Consider the following 20,432-nt stretch of genomic DNA (forward strand, 5'->3'; position numbering starts at 1 on the left):
GGTTTTGCTGTGTCTGACCTGGAAGACAACTCCTTTGCTGTTATCCGAGGTGACCTTGCCCAGTGACGCCTTCCCCTCCCTCTCTGGCCGGGTTTCACTGTGTCTGACCTGGAAGAGGACTCCTTTGCTGTTATCCGAGGTGACCTTGCCCAGTGACGCCTTCCCCTCCCTCTCTGGCACAAATAATCATTTGTGTCTCCGTTTTAGTTTTTTCCACGTATATTTCACACAGTTGAGCAGGTGGATCATAATATGGAACTTCTATGTTCTGCTTGCTGAGGAAAAACCAAACTGCTTTCCAGAGTGGTTATTCCATTTTTACAATCCCACCAACAGTGTATGAGAGTTCCTATCTCTCTACATCTTCTCCAACATTTACTGCTTGCTGTCCTGTTAAACCTTTGCTACTGCTACTGGAGTGAGATGGTATCTCACTTTGGTTTTGATGTGCATTTTTCTTACTGACAGTGATTTTGAGCATTCTTCATGTGTCAGTTTGGCCATCTGAGTCTCTGCAGCAGGGATGGTGGGGGCTGGCTATCTGAGAATTATGGTGCATTCACACGATGGAATACTAAACAGCACTCAGGAGCAATGATTTTTAAAATTACAACATAACTTGGGAGAGACTGGAGATCATTATGTTGAGTGAACTAAGTCTCATCAGGAAAAATACTGTTTAAGACCAGTATTGTAGAAATAGAAAGATAACTAGTAAAACATGTATGAGGATCCAAGGAGGGGACAGGAGGAACAGCGAGGTGAGGATGGGCAGTGGGGAATAACACGGTCACACAATTTGATAGGTGGAGGCAGGGGTGGGTAAAAGAAATGGGAAAGATCCAGAACGGATCTGGAAAGACAAGGCAATGGTGGGCCTAGTTAAATATTGATTAATTTTATAAAAATATAATGAATGTGAATAATTCTATGATGCACAATGTATATGAATTTTGTAAGCAAACCAATTTACACTATTTTTTTAAAATCAAAAAAGTAGTTAAGGAATTACCTTGGAATGAGGAAGAAAGAAGAGAAGGGAATGAACAAAAAGAAGTATGAAGGAAATTGGGGAGGGTGACGAAAATGTTCTGCATCTCCATTTAAATAGTGGTTACATAAGCACAATCATTGTTAGAACTCTAGCACAAACTGTATACTTAAAGTGAGTACATCTTATTTTCTATAAATCATACCTCAGTAAAATTCCTTTTAAACATTAAGAAAAAGTATTTTGCTCCAATTCTATAGACTACTAAATAGTACTTGGATTCAAAAAGTCATCATTCTTTCAAAATACTAAATTGTAGAGGACAGATGATAATTCAACCCTTTTTCGTTTGATAAACACTGTTTCCTTTAAGTAATTAGGAAGAATTCTAAATAGAATGATACAATCTTGTTTGCTGAAAGTGAAGAGGACTTGAAACAAGGACTTCTGTTTGCTGCAGATAATCAAAGACTACAGCTTTCAACATGGATTATATCTTGACACCAAGAAGACAAAAATCCTCACCATAAGGCCAATAAGCAACATCATGATGGAAAAAGAAATTGAAACTGTCAACGATTTCATCTTACTGGGGTCCCCAACCAACAGCCTTGGCACTAGCACTCAAGAAATCAAAAGACATCGTATTCATAATTCATTCTGCTAAGATTACTAGCAGACCAGTTACATAAAGTGTTGAGTCAATGTTGTCCCAAATGCTTATATGCTCCATGATTTCTGACATCAACAGCCCCTTCTTTGTTCAGTTCTCTAGCTTCTCTATGTCCCAGGGTTTAGTGGTCTCCTAGAGACTCAAACCTGGCAGAAGATGACTCACGTGACTGTAGGTATGCAGGCCAGTTTTGCAGAGACCTAGCAGGTCCCATGAGCTTATATAAGCCTCTGGTAGGTTTGTATCCCATCCTAATCCTCTCTTAATATGATAAATACTTTAGCATAAAATAAACAGTAGGAAAGACATTTTGAATGATAAACCTGAGACACCCAGAGATGTGTTACAACAAGAAAGTCTACACTCAGGGAGTCTCCAAAGTACTGAGAAGCAATGATACTAATTTTAAGACAAAGGTGTGCCTGATTCAGGCCATGGCATTTTAACTAATTTGCTATCCATTTGAGAGCTGGACAATGACTATACAAGAATATCAGAAAAAGAATTCATGCCTTTAAGCTGTGGTTAATAGTAAGAGTAGTGAATATCCCATGGACTGCCAAAAGAAAAAACTGATATGTCTTGAAGAAAATGTAGCCAGATGGATCACTGGAAGCAAGGATGACAAGGCTTTGTCTCACATACTTTGGGCATGCTCTTAGGTGGGGCTGTTCCTTGGAAAGGGGACATCATGCTTGGAAAGGTGGAGCATTAGTGAAAGAGAGGAAAATCCTTAATGAAATAGACTGGCACAGTAACTGCAGCACTTGGCTCAATTATGTCTGAGATGATGAGAATGGCATAGGAGAGCACAGAGTTCAGATATGCTGTTTATTGGATCACTATGAGTTGTACTCAACTTGAAAGCATATAACAACAACAATAAGTAGAAAGGGTAGGCACAGACAAAATCAAGTTCAAAAAGCATTCTTTATAAATTTCTAGGGGAGCTCTGGTGGCCTAGTGGCAAGAAACTGAACTGCAATCCCAGAGGAACACGGTTCGAATCCACCAGACGCTCTGCTGGAGAAGGAGGCGCAATATCCTCCTGTACCAGTCAGATCTGATTTGACGGTACACGTACACAAAATTAAAAAAAAAAAAAAATTTCTAGTACACAACAAACAAAATATAAGAATCAGGAGCAGAAGAACAATGCTTTACAAGAACATTTCAAACCCACGCTACCTGTTGTGAAGCTCTGATGGCTTCTTGTTGTTATTATGCGCTATCGAGTTGCTTCTGATTCATAGAGACCCTATATGTACAAAAGTCCTAAACCATACTGTGTTCTGTGCCAATCTCACTGTCTCTGACACACCTACCCCGATTACTCCAGTCTCTGAATCTATCCACCTCACAGAGGGCCTTCCTCTCCTGCGCTGTCCCACCACCCTCCCAAGCATGATGTCCTTCTCCAAGGACTGGTCCCTCCATGCAACATGCCCAAAGTTTGTCAGACGAAGCTTTAGAATCCTTGCCTCCAAGGAACAGCCTGTTTTAACCCTCTCCAGGAAAAACCTGTTTGTGTTCTTAGCAGTCAATGGCATATTCAATACTATTCTCCAGCACCACAGGTCAAAGGCATTAATTCTCCCCCTATCATCCCTAGTCATCGTCCAGCTCTCTGATGCATAGCAAGTGATTGTAAAGACCATGGCCTGTTATCAAGCGCACCTTAGTCTCCAGAGAGACACTATGGAGTGTCAATACTTTGAAGAGATCCCGAACAGCAGACTTTCCCATTGCAATATGTCTTTTAATTTCCTGGCTACTGGTGCCAAGAGTGTTGACTGTGGAGCCAAGCAAACTAAAGCTGTGAACAATCTCAATCTCTTCACCATCCATCCTGATGCTGCCAATTGGCCCAGTGGTGAGAATCTTAGTGGTAAGGTATTGAACTGCCAACCCAAAGCAAGTGGTTAGAATCTACCAGCTGCTCCACAGGAGAAAGATGGACAATCTCCTCCTGTGATATTAAATGATTCTGAAAAACTCACTGGTGGGTCAGTTATGAGCTGATTCTGACTTGACAAAACCATCACCACCATCTTTTGTAAACATGAAATATCTCATGTGCTCCTTTACTTTCACTTATGAGTTAAAAATAGATCAGTGATCTTGAAATTACAATCAAAGCAATAGGGACATCTACTTATCTTTATCTATCTATGTATCTATGTATCTATCTATCTATCCACACACCCATAAATACATATAATTTAGCCTCCTTGCCCTCCACTGCCTCTCAAATGAGTTGAAAACCAATTAATTAAAAGGTTTCTAATACTGAGGCTTCTAATACAGAGATTGTGAGGATGGCACAGGATAGGACAGGGTTCAGATCTGTTATTCACAGGGTCACTATGACTTGTACTCGACTTGACAGCACCTAACAACAACAAAAATACTGGTGGTTTGCTGTGCTAAGTCACTGGATTTGTGCAGACTTTCTTTCACGTCCTTGTACAAAAAGGGACCTCTGATGGCCTGGTAGGTAAGGAGCTACATTGCCAATCCAAAAGCAGGTGGTTCAAATCTACAAAGCTGCTCTATGAGAGAAAACAGGGCAATCTCCTGTGTGGCATATAATCTCTGAAAATCCACTGAAGGGTCGGGTCTGAATCAATGCTAACTCAACAATGAGTCAGTCAGTTAGTGCTTGTACAAAGAAAACAACCCGAAGTTGATTGTGACTCATCACAATCCTCTGGTGGGTTTCCGAGGCAGTTAAATATTTAAAGAAAGACAATAACTATCTATCTCCCTTGAAGCAGCTAGTTGGTTCAAATCACTAGTCAGTAATGCAACATCTAGGTTTGAATCATTAGTTAGTAATGCAACATCTAGGTTTGAATCACTAGGCATGCAACTAGACCACCAGAGTTCCTCTGTACAAAAGAAAATGACTAAAAAAAGATATGGAGAAGAGGTGGTGGATTAAGAGTTTGCTATGTTTGCGTATACTGATGTTGCTTAAATAGAATGTATGTGAGGGTTGAGTGCTTTAATAAATATTAAGGGCTTATAAATGTTAGATATGATTCTTTTTTATTGTTGAGATGGTAGAGCTTTGATTTTCCTGCTCATAAATGTATTAGTCATTCATCCATGCTATCAATTAAAAATACTTTCATGTTAAAATAACTCTTTTTATTAAATGCATATACTCCTTTAAGGGAAAAATTATCATTTGGGCCTTCATTCAAGTTTTGGTGTATTTTGAATGGACTACCAAATTAATTTTGAATGAGGAAGAAAGAAAGATAGGAAGTTTTAAAGGGCAGGGCTTCTTAGGATAAAAGAGGGCCACAAGACATAAGCCCTCCTCCTGCAGGTTTTCCTAAGTATCCAGACTGGGCTACAGTACCACTCTTATTGACACCGACTGCATCCAGTACTGACCCCCTCCCAGATCATTATCACTCACATGGATTTTTATTTGACAGTATCCCTTCATTAGACTATAGGCCCCATGTATACAGGGGCTGTATCTTATACAAAATTTTACTTCAGAATCTGGCATACATCCTGGCACAAAGAAGGAAACAAACCTTAAACAGAACTGCTTAAGAATAATAATAATAATTTTTAAAAAAGGAAAGTCAGGGGTCTAAAGAGGAGTGGAAGTTCAGAAAAGGGAGGTGGATTAGAAGTTTAAAAAGTCTTAACACACCCCTACCACACACTGTCAGTTTTACAAATATGCACAGGGTCCCAGCTGACTGCTAAGGACAAAGCAGACATAATAGGATTATCTCAGAATACTACCAGCCTGTGTCTCCAATTCATAACCCTTTTTCAGTCTAACTTACTTTTTTTCTATTTGAAAATGCCTTTATATCACAATTTGTTTCTAAGAGATTATTTTCCTGGTTAAGGATATATTCTTGTATTCTGTTGGGAATATTATTTGTCTTCGGCCTTTATTGTCACTACTAAGAAATAAATTGCAATTTTTTTTTAAAAATTTAATTAATTTTTACTCCCTTCTCCTCCCTTCTCATTCTTGTTAGCCCTCCAAGACTAACTCTGTGTGGAAGGCTTTTGTTTTCTATAATTATGGTCTTATACTATGATTGTCCTTTTAAAACTGACTTATGCCACTCAGCATAATTTGTTCTAGATTTATCCACACTGTGTAGTAGTTCACATCTTAATCTTCAATACTTTCAGCACTATTAGGAGGAGCCAGTCCCTGGAAAAAGACATTATGCTGGGAAAGGTAGTAAGCAGGTCAACAAAAGAGAGGAAGACCTTGAACGAGATGGCTTGACACAGTGATTGCAACAATGGGCTGAGCTTGACAGAAATCATAAGGCTGAAAGCAGAATAGGGCAAGATTCCAATCAGTTGTTCACAGAATCACTATGAGTCACCTTCAACTCAACAGTGCCTAACAATGACCAACACGACTAGGAAACCAAACCCACTGTCATCAAGCCAATTCTGACCCACAGTGACCCTCCATCATGTCTTTGAGGCTGTAAATCTTTGTAAAAGACTCCTTCTCACCATTCTCATACAGGGTGACTGGTAGATTCCAACTGCTGCCTGACCTTTTAGTCAGGAGTCCAGCATGTAATGCACTATATGTCACCAGAGCTCCCTACTCGATAAATGGAACTACACATATTTTAATTTATTCTATATCAGTGCTTGGAGAGGGATGTCATCCTTGGGAGGATGGAGGGACAGTACAAAAGAGGAAGAACCTCAATGAGAGTGATTCAGTGACTGGTAGTGTTTCAGAGTCAGTAAGATTGGCACAGGATAGAGCACAGTTTAGGGCTGTTGCACATAGGGTCGTTATGAGTCACAGGCAATTCGACAGCACATAACAAGTGAATATGGAAATTAATCACATTTGAGTACTGTTTTATTAAAAGTAAAAGCAGAGTCTTTTAGACCATGCAAAGTAAATAAATTGTTCTATAAGAATACTAACTAACCTTCTGTCTTGGCTAAATTCCAACCAAAATAATTTGCTTGTCCATCTACCCTAAAATGGCTTCTCTAGTTACAAATACATTTCATTTCTTATCTTTTAAGTATCATAATACTTCACCTGAGAGCCTTTGAAACGACATCATGTTTCATATCATCCATGAAATAAAGACATCCTATAAATTTACATCAATACTACCCTTTCCTAAAGTATACCCTTACTTTGCAACAAAGGGTATTGTTTTTTGGTTGTTGCTGTTGTAACAATGTGATATTTGAAACCAACTCAAATGGTGTGCTTGTTACTCAACAGATAATTACCAAGGATTTTATGTTTAAAAAAAAAAGAAGACGAAGAAGAAGGTGTAGTCCTTCATAATGCTCTGGAAAGGGAGGTGAGGCAGTGATTGAAAGAAAGGATTCTGAGGAAAGTGAGAATGTGTTCTCTAGTTTCACTACCATGATTCCATCTGGAATATCAGTTAGTAAATAAACAAAAACGGAGTGTTAAGTATGCTAAAGCTCCACACTGTATTTATTTTAGTGAAAGTATATGCTATGCTTTCTTCACCTTTGATTTTACTACATGACCAAACGTTTCTACTACGGCTCACTTCTCAAGAATTAGCTCCAGGGAAGGGTGTGGGGGAAGACCATGTGCAACCTCATAAAAGCAGCTCATTTTTAAACTCCTGCCAGACATACATGTTTTATGAGTAAGCCCTCAGATAATCCTTTGATTAAAAACCTTCTTGATTCTAAATATACAATGAAGCCAACAAGAGGAGCCTCAAGTTCTAAGCATGCTGTTTTCATTCTTTAAGACTATTTACAGAAGTAAGTCCCTTCAAATCACACTTACTTCAAATTTAAAGTCTTTCAGAAAAGACTAAAAAAATCCAACTAGGATGAGTCACAATCTTAAGAATCAATAATCTTTATTAAAATACTTCATCTTAACCTCAATAATCAGTCATTTAAAAAATTAGTGAGTACCATTAACTTTGTCAGGCATTATGAGAGATGTAGAGATGAATACAAATAAGTAGATACCAAAGCATGACATCCAAGTTAAGAGATAAGTTGGTGGGCAAATATAAAAAAGTCCTAAGGAAAAGGTAGGTAACATTTGAATTAGGCTTTGAAGGATGAGTAGGATTCTAACAGGAAGTTGCAGAAGATGAGTCATTCCAGACAAAAGGAACAACACAACAAAGGGGGGGGGATCCCATGCCATATTTGGCAAATGAAATCTGGAAAAGTCTGGTGCCTTTAGGTAAACTGTAGTACATTAAGAGAGAAAGATAAGGTGAAAACAAATTATGGTGTATCAGATTAACCAGTTATCATATACGTGAAAGGTAAAGTTTCCTAGGGAGAATTACAAAATCTTTACTTCAGTAATATTAATATGACAAAGATATTAAGGTAGACTATGGAAGAATGGAGGGAAAGACATGTAAACAAGAGGTGGGAAAGAAAATTAAGAGTCTATTAAAATAACTTAAGTAATTACGACTAAGTGGATAAAAAAAAATTACATTATCACATAGAGATTTAAAGAAAGGAAGAATGCTTTCTAGCAGTCGGAAACAATAAAGAATTCCAATTTTATCATTCTCAAATTGAGGGACTGTTAGGGTAAAATCTACTCATCAGCAAACAGATGAAAATAGAAGATTAAAGATTGGAAGAAAGTTCAAAGACAAAAATTTTTGGTATTTCTACACTTCTCAGAATGAAAAACAATCAAAGAGACAAAACTGAAAGAGAAAAGAAGTACAATACTACAAACAGTAAAGAAAGGACATCAGCATTACCAAATGGCTCTGAAGATGAGAACTGAGAAAAAAAGTTAATGGATTTTCAGTGTTCTGCTTTAAGATCTTAAAAGGTCAAAAGCCAGATTACAAGAGAAATAAGTGGCTCAGGAAGACATAAGCAGGTTCATGTTATAGAATGTTGTTTGCAAACCTGAGGGAAAACGAAAGAATAATAACTTGGTGGGAGAATCAAACCAAGAATGTTCTTTTAAAGGTATGAGAGGCTTAAATAAGAAAAAATGGGGGTGGGAATTTTTAAATAGGTTCTTAAGTATCCTAACCAAAATATTTCAAGTGCTTCCACTTCAAAATGCATAGCTTATTTTCTTGTACAATAATAAAAGACCTTCATGACACGGAGGCAGAAGTCAGGAAGAAGCTGTGGCCTAACTCAAACCTCCTTGCTAAGTCGCTCCTATCCCAAGCTCCTCATACTTATGATAAACTCAACAACCCACAAAAGCTTTCCTATATTTAATGAGGAAAAGATACATCATGAATCATCAAAGCTGTAGGTCAGAAAACATATCAGAACACATACAAAAGAGAGCAAAAGGTACAAACGAAAATGGAATAGCAACTTACTATAATAGCACTGCAGAGACTAACAAAAGGAAGTCAGCATAAGGCAAATCCTTGGTTTTCTTTTAAAATGAACAAATAAATTGCTCTCACAAAGTAGCTTATAAAAGCAGCTAAGAAAGTTAAAAATAAATAAGCTGTTAATAAATACATTTGTGATAAGGACTAGCTCATGAATTTTACCCCAAAAGATAATTCACAAACTCAAAAGGTACAAGGTGACTTATTCCGAGACCTGCCAATATCATAATTCAGTAACTCTAAATTTTCCTAGATGTCTCAGAAATTGTTTTTTAACTCATGCTAACACACATGATTTTGAGAAGACTATTTACATAGATGATAAAATATCTGTGTCAGAGATTTAAATTAGCAGGTTAATTCTGTTCTGATCAACTAACCCCTGGATAAGTGCTTTTTTGAGGGGTCATGATTCAAGATCCCTTCCAGAAATGTATTTCAAGGGTTCTCAAGAAACAAACATGAGGAGGAGCCACACCTTACTTCTCAATTACCACTTAAAATGTTTCTATTACTACGCATGTCTGAACCTGTGGTAATAATTCTATCACTGGAAAAAATATTAGTACAGTATTTCTTGTCACAGATTACTAAATTGTTAGTTCTAACCCAAAGAAAACATCAAGTTTCCGCATATATACCACTGATATAGGAAAATGGTGTGAGAGGTAAAATACAGCAATGCCTATCAGAAAAAAATCTCACAGCAATAAGGGCAGTGCCAAGTTCTTAAGGGGAAAAACAAACTATACAAAGCCTTTAATGAAGAGGAGGAAAAAATTCTCAAGAAATTAGGAAGCTATGCAGAACCAAAATAATGCAGTGGGAAGAACATGCATCAACTTGACATGCCACACAGCATGTACACATTTTCTTCTGAATTAAATGTAAAAGATTTAAGATATTAAAACACATACACATAAAGAAACAATGGACATAAAAACAAGCAAAGAATTATTCATATGTATCTAAACAAAAAAGCAAACACTGAGGCTTTATCATATTAAAAAGTATCTAATAGACCAAGCTGATCCTTGCAGACAAGGATTTGGAAACTCTGTCTCACATACTTTGGGCATGTTGCCAGGAGGGACCAGTCTTTGGAGAAGGACCTCATGCTTGGAAGGGTGGAAGGTCAGCAAAGGAGAGGAAGACTGTGGATGAAATGGGTTGACTCAGTGACTAGGGTGAGATTAGCTCAGGACAGAGCAGAGTTCATAGCTATTGTTCATAGGGTCACTATAAATTAGAGGGAACTCGACAGTACTTAATAACAATAAGAAATATTATTAGATACTTTATTAGATAGCAGTAAATAATATTATAAATATCGAATATGGTTGTTGTTAGGTGCCATGGAATCAAGTAAGACTCACAGTGACCCTCATTATTAGATGCCTTACATGCGTTATGCAGATGACACAACCCTGCTTGCTGAAACTGAGGAGGACCTCATGCACTTGCTGCAGAGGGTCAAGGACTGCAGCCTTCAGTATGGACTGAGGCTCAATGTCAAGAAGACAAAGATTCTCACCGCTGGACCAGTTGGCAGCGTCAGGATGGATGACGAAGAGATTGAGAGTGTTCACAGCTTCAGTTTACTTGGCTCCACGGTCAACACTCTTGGCACCAGCAGCCAGGAAATCAAAAAACGTATTGAGATGGGAAAGTCTGCTGTTAGGGACCTCTCTAAAGTACTCAAGAGCAACAGTGTCTCTCTGGAGACTGACTAAGGTGCGCCTGATACAGGCCATGGTTTTTGCAATCACTTGTTATGCATTAGAGAGTTGGACAATGACTAGGGAGGATAGAAGGAGAATTGATGCCTTTGAGCTGTGGTGCTGGAGAAAAGTATTGAATGTACCCTGGACTGCCAAGAAAACAAACAGATTCTTCCTAGAGAGGGTTAAACCAGCCTGCTCCTTGGAGGCAAGGATTCTGGGGCTTCGTCTGACATACTTTGGACATGTTGTAAGGAGAGACAGGTCCTTGGAGAGGGACATTATGCTTGGGAGGGTGGAGGGACAGTGCAGGAGGGGAAGACCCTCTATGAGGTGGATTGATTCAGTGACTGGGGTAATCACGATGGGTGTGTCAGAGGCCATGTGACTGGCACAGGATAGAGCAGGGTTTAGGGCTGTTGTACATAGGGTCGCTATGAGTCGCAAATGGCACATAACAACAACAATAACAATATTATTAGATAGTTTTTAATAATATAAAGCTGTAGTGTTTGCTTCTTCTATTTAGAAATGTACACACAGGTCTATCTTTGAGGGTTTGTGTCCACAGAGGTGTGTGTGTGTGTGTGTGTGTGTGTGTGTGTGTGTGTGTGTGTAGCTCTGGTGGCAGAGAGTTATGCTGCTCGCCCAAAGGCACCAATTTTCAGGCAGTTCAAATTCACCAGTAGTTCCATGGGAGAAAGATGAGCAATCTCCTTTCCAGTGATTTAATAGAAACTCACTGGAATGTCAGCTATGAGTTGATTCCTAATCTACAGCAATGGGAGAGCGGCAGACCTAACATGGCCTTAAATGCCAGCAGATTTAAATTATAAAATGTCTTAATGGATGAAAAAGGCACTCATCACAGAGATGGGATGATATGAACGGAATTAGTATGAGAGGATACATAACAGGGTTGATGCATTTCCATCTGTATCATGTCCCTCCCCCTTTCAAGTCAAGCTAGGCAAAGATCAAGGCTTTGAACTAGTTCTTCCTGGTTCAGTAACAGCTAATAAAGACAAACTGGAACAGACTCGAAATAGTGAAATGTAGGTGAACCAGAATGATAATGGGAATAAGTAAATTATGGGTTGATGTCCTGCTAGAAATAGAATCTTCTTCTTAAAAAACAAGGACAGACAGAATGTGCACTGTACAGGAAGCAAATCTCATGATAGGCAAAATAAGAGGCTCAAAGGTGCTGGTCAACAGTCCTGGCAAGAATCCAACAACAAGCATCAACCTCCTGAAAGGGCCCACTACTCACTACACTTCTTTTGAGTTTCTCATTATTAGGTTTCAACTACTAATTTTTCCCATTCTGGTCTTCATTCCACTTCACTAAACTTTAAAAAATTGAGTCTGTTATGATTTTGCTTTGTTAATGACTGAACCATTTTGAACACCTTCAAAGCCCTGGAAAAGAGCTACCTGGGGGATTTTGTGCTTAACAGACTCCTTATCTACTAGAGAACACCTAGTTTTCTTTGGAAGCCACATTTGGAATCTTCTTAAAATGAAATAACTTATTATTCTGGAGATTATTTTAAAAATTTTGGTATCAGACAGTCATTTACCTATTAACTTTTTTCAGAAAACTAATATAATGTTAAAGAAGAGGGCAAACATAACCAGGCAAAAAGAAAAGAGAGAGATATGCATAAGCCTCAATATTATAGTTTGTATTATCTTTGTAAGACATAACAGAACACACTCTGGAAATATCATGTTTAAATAGTCTGTTGTAAATGGAGAAATCTTCCCTTTGTGACAATTATTTTTTAAAGGTGTCATTTTGAAACTTTCATGAATACGCTTCTAACAAACTTATGAAAGGCATACTAAAATAAAAAAAGAAAGGCATACAAATTCTTCAAGCTTAAAAAAGAAAATATTTGGTATTTTTGTAATGGGACTTTTGGTGGTAGTGTCTACAGCAAGTTACGCTGCTAACTCTAAGGCCACGAGTGTCTGGGGCCCTGAACCACTCACAACATTACAGGGGAAGCTGGATCATCTCCCACCACCATTTACAGCCTCAGAAACAGAATAGAGAGATGTTAGAAGTCAAAACTGACTCAATGACAGGAGTGAGTGAATGACTGAGAGGCATTTTTTCCTATTAGTCAAATAAATCCATTATATAAGAATGGCTTCTTCAAATGATGATGCAATTAAAAAGGAAAACAAATTTTAAAACATTAAATTAAAATTCCAAAGAGTTGCTAATGTATCTCAAATAGGCAAATGCTATATTTAGAGGGAAAGATCTGTAGTGTTGCTTAAACTCTTTGTGATCTGAATTCCACAAATGAGACAGGGGGAGAAGATGTCAAGAATTCAAAGCCCACCCATGTTCTTTGGGAAAGCCTGACCTACACATAGTAGAAACGGTCATTTTCCTAACAAAAATAAGATGAAAGATGGGTAATGTGGCCAAATCTTGCTCTATAATGTTAGTTTCTAGCAATCTTAAGCTTCCACATCACAGCCACATTAAAACCCCAGGCTCCCTTTCCCTGCAGTATATCATGCCATGCACAGCAGACACAAGGAATGATACAGTTATTAAAAAAAACAAAAACAAAGAAACAAAGAGCGGGAAGCAAGCTCCAAAGATGCAAGGCTGAATTGGCTCCTTTAGCTTACCATATGTCTCGGATCTACTCTCCTCTGAACTAGACTTTGTCTTCTTGGAGGAGCTATCTGCACAAGAGCGGGAGAAAAGGAGAGAGATATAGAAAATATGGAGACCAATGTAAAGGGGAAAAACATCATGGGGGAAAAAGAATGAATCATGATTAAGTTAAATCATGCAAACACAAAGTATGAACATCATAGGTGACAGTACTTAGAATAGTTATGAACAGTACAGGTAATGACATGTTTTAAAGATTTATCAAAGAAAAGACAGTGTACTAAAAATGCATTCCAACAAATCAATACATGAATAAAGAGAAGGTAAAAAAATACATCATCAGACAACTGGAGAGATGGAAAAAAGCACTGGTTTCACTTCATTCTCAAATACTGACTATCACTTTGCAAAGTCTATCTTTTTTTAAATTGGCACACATATAAATAAGCAATACAGAATACATCAATTTAATAAAAATGTAATATTTTTATGAATACTGGAGAGAAACTTGTGACCCTAATTAGCAAAACAGTAACTAATCAAAAGCCTCTGAATCACATGACTTCAAAATTAGGTAAGAAGGAATTCTCTATTAATGGAGACCTAAGAGTGATAAACTACATGCACGCCACCTAAACATCTTAAACTGATTACTGTTACTTCCTTTTACCTACGACCCAAGATGCAAGTAAATCATTCACTGATTACTTTTCCCTCTATAGATAATATTTATTTTATTCAGCATAAAAGAGCAATTTACTCTTAAAGTACAAAGTGTGTTAGTTATACATAAAAAGTGTGTTACTTCTATAAAATATTAAAAATTATAATAAGTTGAGTGAAGAGAAAGGAAATAGATAAGAATCTGATTTGAAATTGTAATTAATAACTACTTTCACTCAAATAAAATAAATTGGAGAAAAGTAAAAATAATGAAACTATAAAGACAGATCTAAATATCTGAGACCTCAGCATTTACTTGTCTTTGCCACATACAATTGTATAAAATAGATAGGTACATGAAACATGTATCTGTTTCAAACAACAAAAGCAAAATTATCAAGCCATTTTGAAAATTAAGTGCTGAGTGAATTTACTAGGAGAAAGTTTCAAAATACTTCTCTACGTATAACAATGAAGTCAAAAGCCTTTTTTTATTCAAAAACAGTTCAATCTCTATACATAACATTAAGATGGTAAGTACTCAAAAATTCACTAACAGAAAAACACTACAAAAGAAAACAACTGCCCTGAAAGATAGCTACATTCTGAATTCAGAGTAACTACTGCCTGAAGAAAAAGGGATCTTTATTCATTTACTCTAAAGAGGCAATTATTTATTTTGAAATCTTATTTAGCTAATGCTCCAATTCATCATAACTGCAAGTGAACTTTTATTTTTTTTTTTTTTTATTATTATTATTTTGTGTGCGTGTACCGTCAAATCAGATCTGACTGGTACAGGAGGATATTGCGCCTCCTTCTCCGGCAGAGCATCTGGTGGATTCGAACCGTGTTTCTCTGGGATTGCAGTGCAGCTTCTTGCCACTAGGCCACCAGAGCTCCCCGCAAGTGAACTTTCAAATGACTACAAAAGTGTGAAACTTTTACAGCTGATTTAAAGACCTAGTATTGCTCATATATATAACTTATCTTAAGACTTACTTCGTTGCTAACCAATTTGTTTAATCAAAATATAACTGTATTATCAGCATTATTTTGAAATACAGTCCACTGAACAATGATGATCCTATAGTGCGAACTACAGTGTTAAAAGTTGTATTTCTCCCTGAGTGCCAAAGAGTTCTATTTTGTAAGTGGGCAAGATAGGGGTGTTAATCCAACAACTCCTCCTGGATGACTGAGGTAGGTCTGTAGCTTAAGCTACCCTATTCTGAACCTCTTTACTCTCAATATTCTTTGGAGAAGCACACAGTGTTTTTACCTGTAGGGTCAAAATCATGTGATGTACTGCGTTCAACTTTCTGCTTCTTATCAGTTGGTGACTCTCGGTTTAAAATACTTCCATGCCTAAATGAAACAAAAACAACCAAAGGTTTACTACAAGAAAATTACTGTAATAAGATTGTAATTTCAAGGGTCAAAAAGTGTGCATTAAAAAGGGAAACTAGGAAATAAATTCACTTTAAAAAATATCATAAGCTATTTTAACTTACATTTTTCAAGAAAAGTGAAAATTTAAAACTTAGTCTATGCTATGTGTAATACTCAACAAATATAATATTTTAAAACATTAGTTATAATAAGCACCTGGAAACAGTATTTAATATATTACTTAATAATATTTTAATAGTATTTTCCTTCAAAACAACATTTTAAGTATTAAGTGGTGAAACAAGTTAGTAACTATCATTTCCATTGGGCAGAAAAGAAAATTACCAGAATTAAACACATTATCAAACTCTACAGTATGCAGAATGTTGTGGTTGTGTTGTGGGGCTTTTTTATATATATAAAGCAAGTAAGTCTTACTTTAGCAACAGTCTTGTTTTGGGAATGCTAACTGAAGGTCAGAGGTTTAAACCCACCATCTGCTGTGTGGGAGAGTCAGATTCCTCCCCCAAAAGCTTTCCTGTCTTAGAAACCCCTCAGTCAGAATCACCTTGACAGCAACGTGTTTGGTTCTGGTTCATATCTCTAGCTGAGACGATTTTGTCAATCACTTTTAGGATCAGGTGCCACTGAGTCAGAAGTGACTCAAGGTTGATCATCCAGCAGTGACAGCTTTTAGAGGCTATAACTCACACAGGAGGAGATTGCCTATCTTTCTCTCACAGAGGCAGTCAGTGAATTCAAACACCTGCTTTTGGGTTGACAGTGCAACTCCTTACCCACTAGGTCACTAGAACTCATCAACTGACACTACTGTTTTTCTTTCTGTCCAATCCAAGACACTGATCTGATGAAACCATAATAATACTACTATGTTGTTGTTCCTATGTACTGTCAAGTCAGAACCAAGTCAACGCTGACCAGCTAGTAAGTAGGTTTCCAGAGGCCATAAAGAGTATGAAAAGAGACTGCCCATTTTTCTCTCTTGGAGCAGCTAGTGAATCTGAACCACATGCCTTCAGGTTGGCAGCACAATGCCTCACTCACATCTAAATCACCTTGTTGTTGGGTGCCGTCAAGGTGCCTGCGACCCACAGTGACCCTATGTGCAGCAGCTCTGAAGCCTGCCCTGTCCTGAGCCAGCCTCACTGACTCTGACACAACAACCCTCATTAGCCTAGGCACTGTATCAATCCATCTCATCTGGAGTCTTCCTCTCCTGAGCTGTCCCTCCACCCTTCTGAGCATGAAATAATTCATTCACTGACATGTCAAGAATGGCCTTTGGTATCCTCTATTATTCTGTCACTAAAAATGCTGAAAGTGCCATATTAATTAGAAATTACATTATTACCTACACTTTAATTAATATTTAAGGTAATTATAATGAAAGAGAGATGTTGAAGCACAAATACTGATGAGAAAGCATTTCCTATCTCAAAATGAATAAACATAATAGATCTTAATATGGGCAAATATCTATATATGCTATTTTAGATATCCTTTCCTTTAAAGTTTGAAAATAAAATAAGACTAAATTGGTTTTCTAGAGTTCAATGACCAAATAAAACATGTCAAAAACTAGCAAATCATTTACACTCTCCAAGCTACTCACAACTAAAAACAGTCACAAACACATTTTACAACTGAATCTCTTCATAGGGAGTGATCTTAAGTATCAATTTGAACAAACTGTTTAAATGCTTATATTGAAAACACTGAAAATGTTATCCAAACAATGTTACATTCCAGTAAAAACATATAACACCTGTTACATTTTAAATTTGTAAACATTTTGCAATTTTGAACTTCTTAAACTTACCTTTTCAAAGCCACAAAAATCCAACATAATTTCAAAGGAATATGTCTAATTAAAATTTACCTAAATTTATGAAATGTACATTTGTACAACTTACCTTATAGGTTTTTTGAGAGGAAACCTAAAACAGAGAAAAAAGAACAAATGTAGTTATATCATTTGCTTAAACTCTTTTTATTCATTCCATTAAATCTGAGTAAAGGATTTAAAGCTTATGCTAACTTTGCAAAACACAAGATTCAGTAAACAGGTAGAAGAAGCAGCTGGCCACCACTGCAGAAACATTTATCAGGTCTCCCTGTGTATGATCTGGGCTTTCTTTCTTTCTTTAATCCAAATTGTAACAGCAATAATCAAATTTATTCAGAGTTTGCTATTTACAAACAATTATTATAAACCAGGTCAACAATATTATTTCATTTAATACTCAAAAACAGCCCCATTTTCCAAGAAAAAGATATTGCTATTTCCATATAATAGATTTCAAAAACTGAAGAATAACAAATTTAGTATTAAAATATCATACTCAGTGTCTCTAGCAAAGGAAATTCTTTCCTCTCACCTCTCTATACTCTCCAAAGCAAGTAGGGGCTCATTATTATACTATTGGATTTTGCCTATCCTTTAATCAAATAATGATCCTCATGTATTTGTTGAGCTTCAGTAACAAATGATAAACACATTTAATAGATCTAGATCAAAACTGGAGTGTTATTAATTACTAAAAACGTGTTCCAAAAGTAGGGTAGAAAGGGGGCCTTATGAACTACAACACTTCTTTACAGTTCCCTTTAAGAAATATTAATGGAAGCTTTGTAACATGAGTTTGATGCCACAACAAAATACTAAATATCAAAAACATGGATTTCCTGCTATTCCTCTTTGATTACTATTCTTTTAAGATTCTCTCAACATATGGCATTCTATTTAGGCTAGGTATTAAGAACACAGCTTATTAGCAGTAAAATTAGAGTTAAAAAAAAACAAAGATCCTTAGTAAAGAGAACAAAAAACAAAACAGAGATGCCAGAGGGCTGTATTCTGTTTAGTAGGGAAGACTTTTGTTCAAAAACAACAACAACAATAATAACAGTTAAAAAAAAACACAAACAAAACACTCTAAAATGCATATGTAATTAAAATTCCATTTAAATCGAAGTTTATACACAGGTAAAAAGAACCCAAGAACTTTCCTAAGATTAGATCAACTCACCTAAAGGCAACAAGGAAAAAAGAATACAGCTCTAAGAAGACAGATGCATAAAAAAGTGAATTCATAAGCAGACCCTTACAGAGGGTCTACCTGTTGTTACAGAGAAAGGGAAAAGAAATATGATTTTTTTTTAATTACAGATGAATGAAAATGTTGGCAGAAGAAGATGCCAATTAGGTTTCCACAAAAGATACTACCTACATTTATCAACCTAAGCCACTCAGTCTCATAAGCATTATAAAAACTTTTACACACACCTCTCCCCCAAACAATGCTTCTTGCCGTCAGGAACTGTAAGATACAAGAGTATTCTTGGTAAGAAACTCTCAGAAGTTCTCAGACTGTTAACCAGTTTCCAGAACTATTTACTCTTTTTTTAAAATTTATTTTATTTGTGTGTGTGTGTGTGCATATACCGTCAAATTGGATCTGAATGGTACAGGAGGAGATTGTCCCTCCTCCTCCAGCACAGCATCTGGTGGATTCGAACCTCAAGCCTCTGATTGCAGTGCAGCTTCTTGCCACTAGGCCACCAGAGCTGCCTACCTATTTACTCTTACAAGGGAACTGAAAGGAGGGGGGGAAAGAGGACAAAAATAAGATGAGAAAGAAGATAAAGGAGGAATCCACTCATACTATCACTTAAAGTTTTTACTACACTAATAAAGTACAGAAATTTTCTTCTCAAATAAAAACTTTTCATTCACAACAATTTTTCTCTAATCACTGAACTCTACTGAAAAGTAAACAAATATGGTAATACAAATACTGGTAAACAAATACAAACATACATTACGAGAATAACTAGATAAATACATTAAGTAACATGTCAAGAGTCTTTATCATTCATTTGTTCCTGCTGCCACAGCTAAGAAAATCACCAAAATAACCACACAGAAAAAAGAAAAACACTATCAGCTCAAAATTATTAAGAGGGGATATAACCCAGGAGGTTGACAAGGTCACTCAAAACTCACAGTCCAAAAAAACACCACCACCTCACTACATCAAATCAGTCATGACTCACAGTAACTCTCCATTGGGTTTTTGTGGCTATAATTCTCTTTTTATCCTAAAAAGTTACTGGGGAATTCGAACTGCCAGAGATCAGAAGTGCAAGGTCAGAAAGTTGCTAGGGGCCAGAGACAGAGTTCCGCCGCCAGACAGACCGGGAAGAGACCCAGTAAGAGCAATAGTCAGCCATCAACCAACCGCGGAACCCCAGAGGAGCGAAGACTACCCGCCACTGTGCGACCCCCCTGCAGCCCGCACCTGGGTGACCCCAGACCAGCAGCGCCCAAGCCCTGCCCCCACCTCTTGGTGGTAGTGTCCAAGGCCTGCGCTCCTTACCCCCCTAGTCCCTTGCTTCCACGCACCTCAGCCCCCACCACAGCCGGTTGACTTCAGGGCACCACCGCGGATCCAGCCATCACCTGAGCTATCAACCTAGCTATTGTGGAATGAACCTGGCAGAATAAAGGCCAGTAGGATCTTATCTGTATTTACTAGGGCTGATTATCTGTGAGAGCACCTAAGGGTGTGCCCAAAGGTGGGGAAATTGGCCGAGCTCTCTTGGGTTCCCACCCAAAACAAGCCAGCCAGCTGGCTTCTGTGAACTCTGCAGACTAGCCAGAAGCTAGTGGGTTGGTGGGAAGTTGACCTTGACTATTCGGATCCAGGACCCTGCTGGAGCAGGGGCTGTTGTGTGAGGGCACCTGCGTAAGTGCCACCAGGCAGGGAACACTGAGAAAACCATTGGGTAGGAAACGGACAACAGGAACTTGAGTAAGGACCCCAGTCTGAGACAGCAGAGGTTTGAGCAAGGTCCTCCATGTGATTGACCTGCCCTTGCGATCACCCAACCCTTTGCCTGCCTCACCCCATTTGGCTCCACACCAGTGCCTACACGTCTGGGCAATCAACTT

At 37.6% G+C, this 20,432-nt stretch overlaps 1 protein-coding gene across 1 annotated transcript in view; it reads right to left on the bottom strand.

Annotated features, from left to right (window-relative positions):
- Positions 1 to 20,432, bottom strand: part of ARHGEF12 (Rho guanine nucleotide exchange factor (GEF) 12) — a 244,406-nt gene that overhangs the window by 109,647 nt on the left and 114,327 nt on the right. The window contains exons 2-3 of the mRNA XM_006895634.1: positions 17,392 to 17,415; positions 15,348 to 15,433 (exon numbers count right to left, since the gene is read on the bottom strand). Of these exons, the coding sequence (XP_006895696.1) occupies positions 15,348 to 15,433; positions 17,392 to 17,415 (110 nt within the window). The remainder of the gene's footprint in view (positions 1 to 15,347; positions 15,434 to 17,391; positions 17,416 to 20,432) is intronic.

The sequence above is a fragment of the Elephantulus edwardii genome, unplaced genomic scaffold (genome assembly GCF_000299155.1).
Source record: "Elephantulus edwardii isolate Elephantulus edwardi_28Jun2011 unplaced genomic scaffold, EleEdw1.0 scaffold00171, whole genome shotgun sequence".
In the NCBI taxonomy this organism is placed as follows: Eukaryota; Metazoa; Chordata; class Mammalia; order Macroscelidea; family Macroscelididae; genus Elephantulus; species Elephantulus edwardii.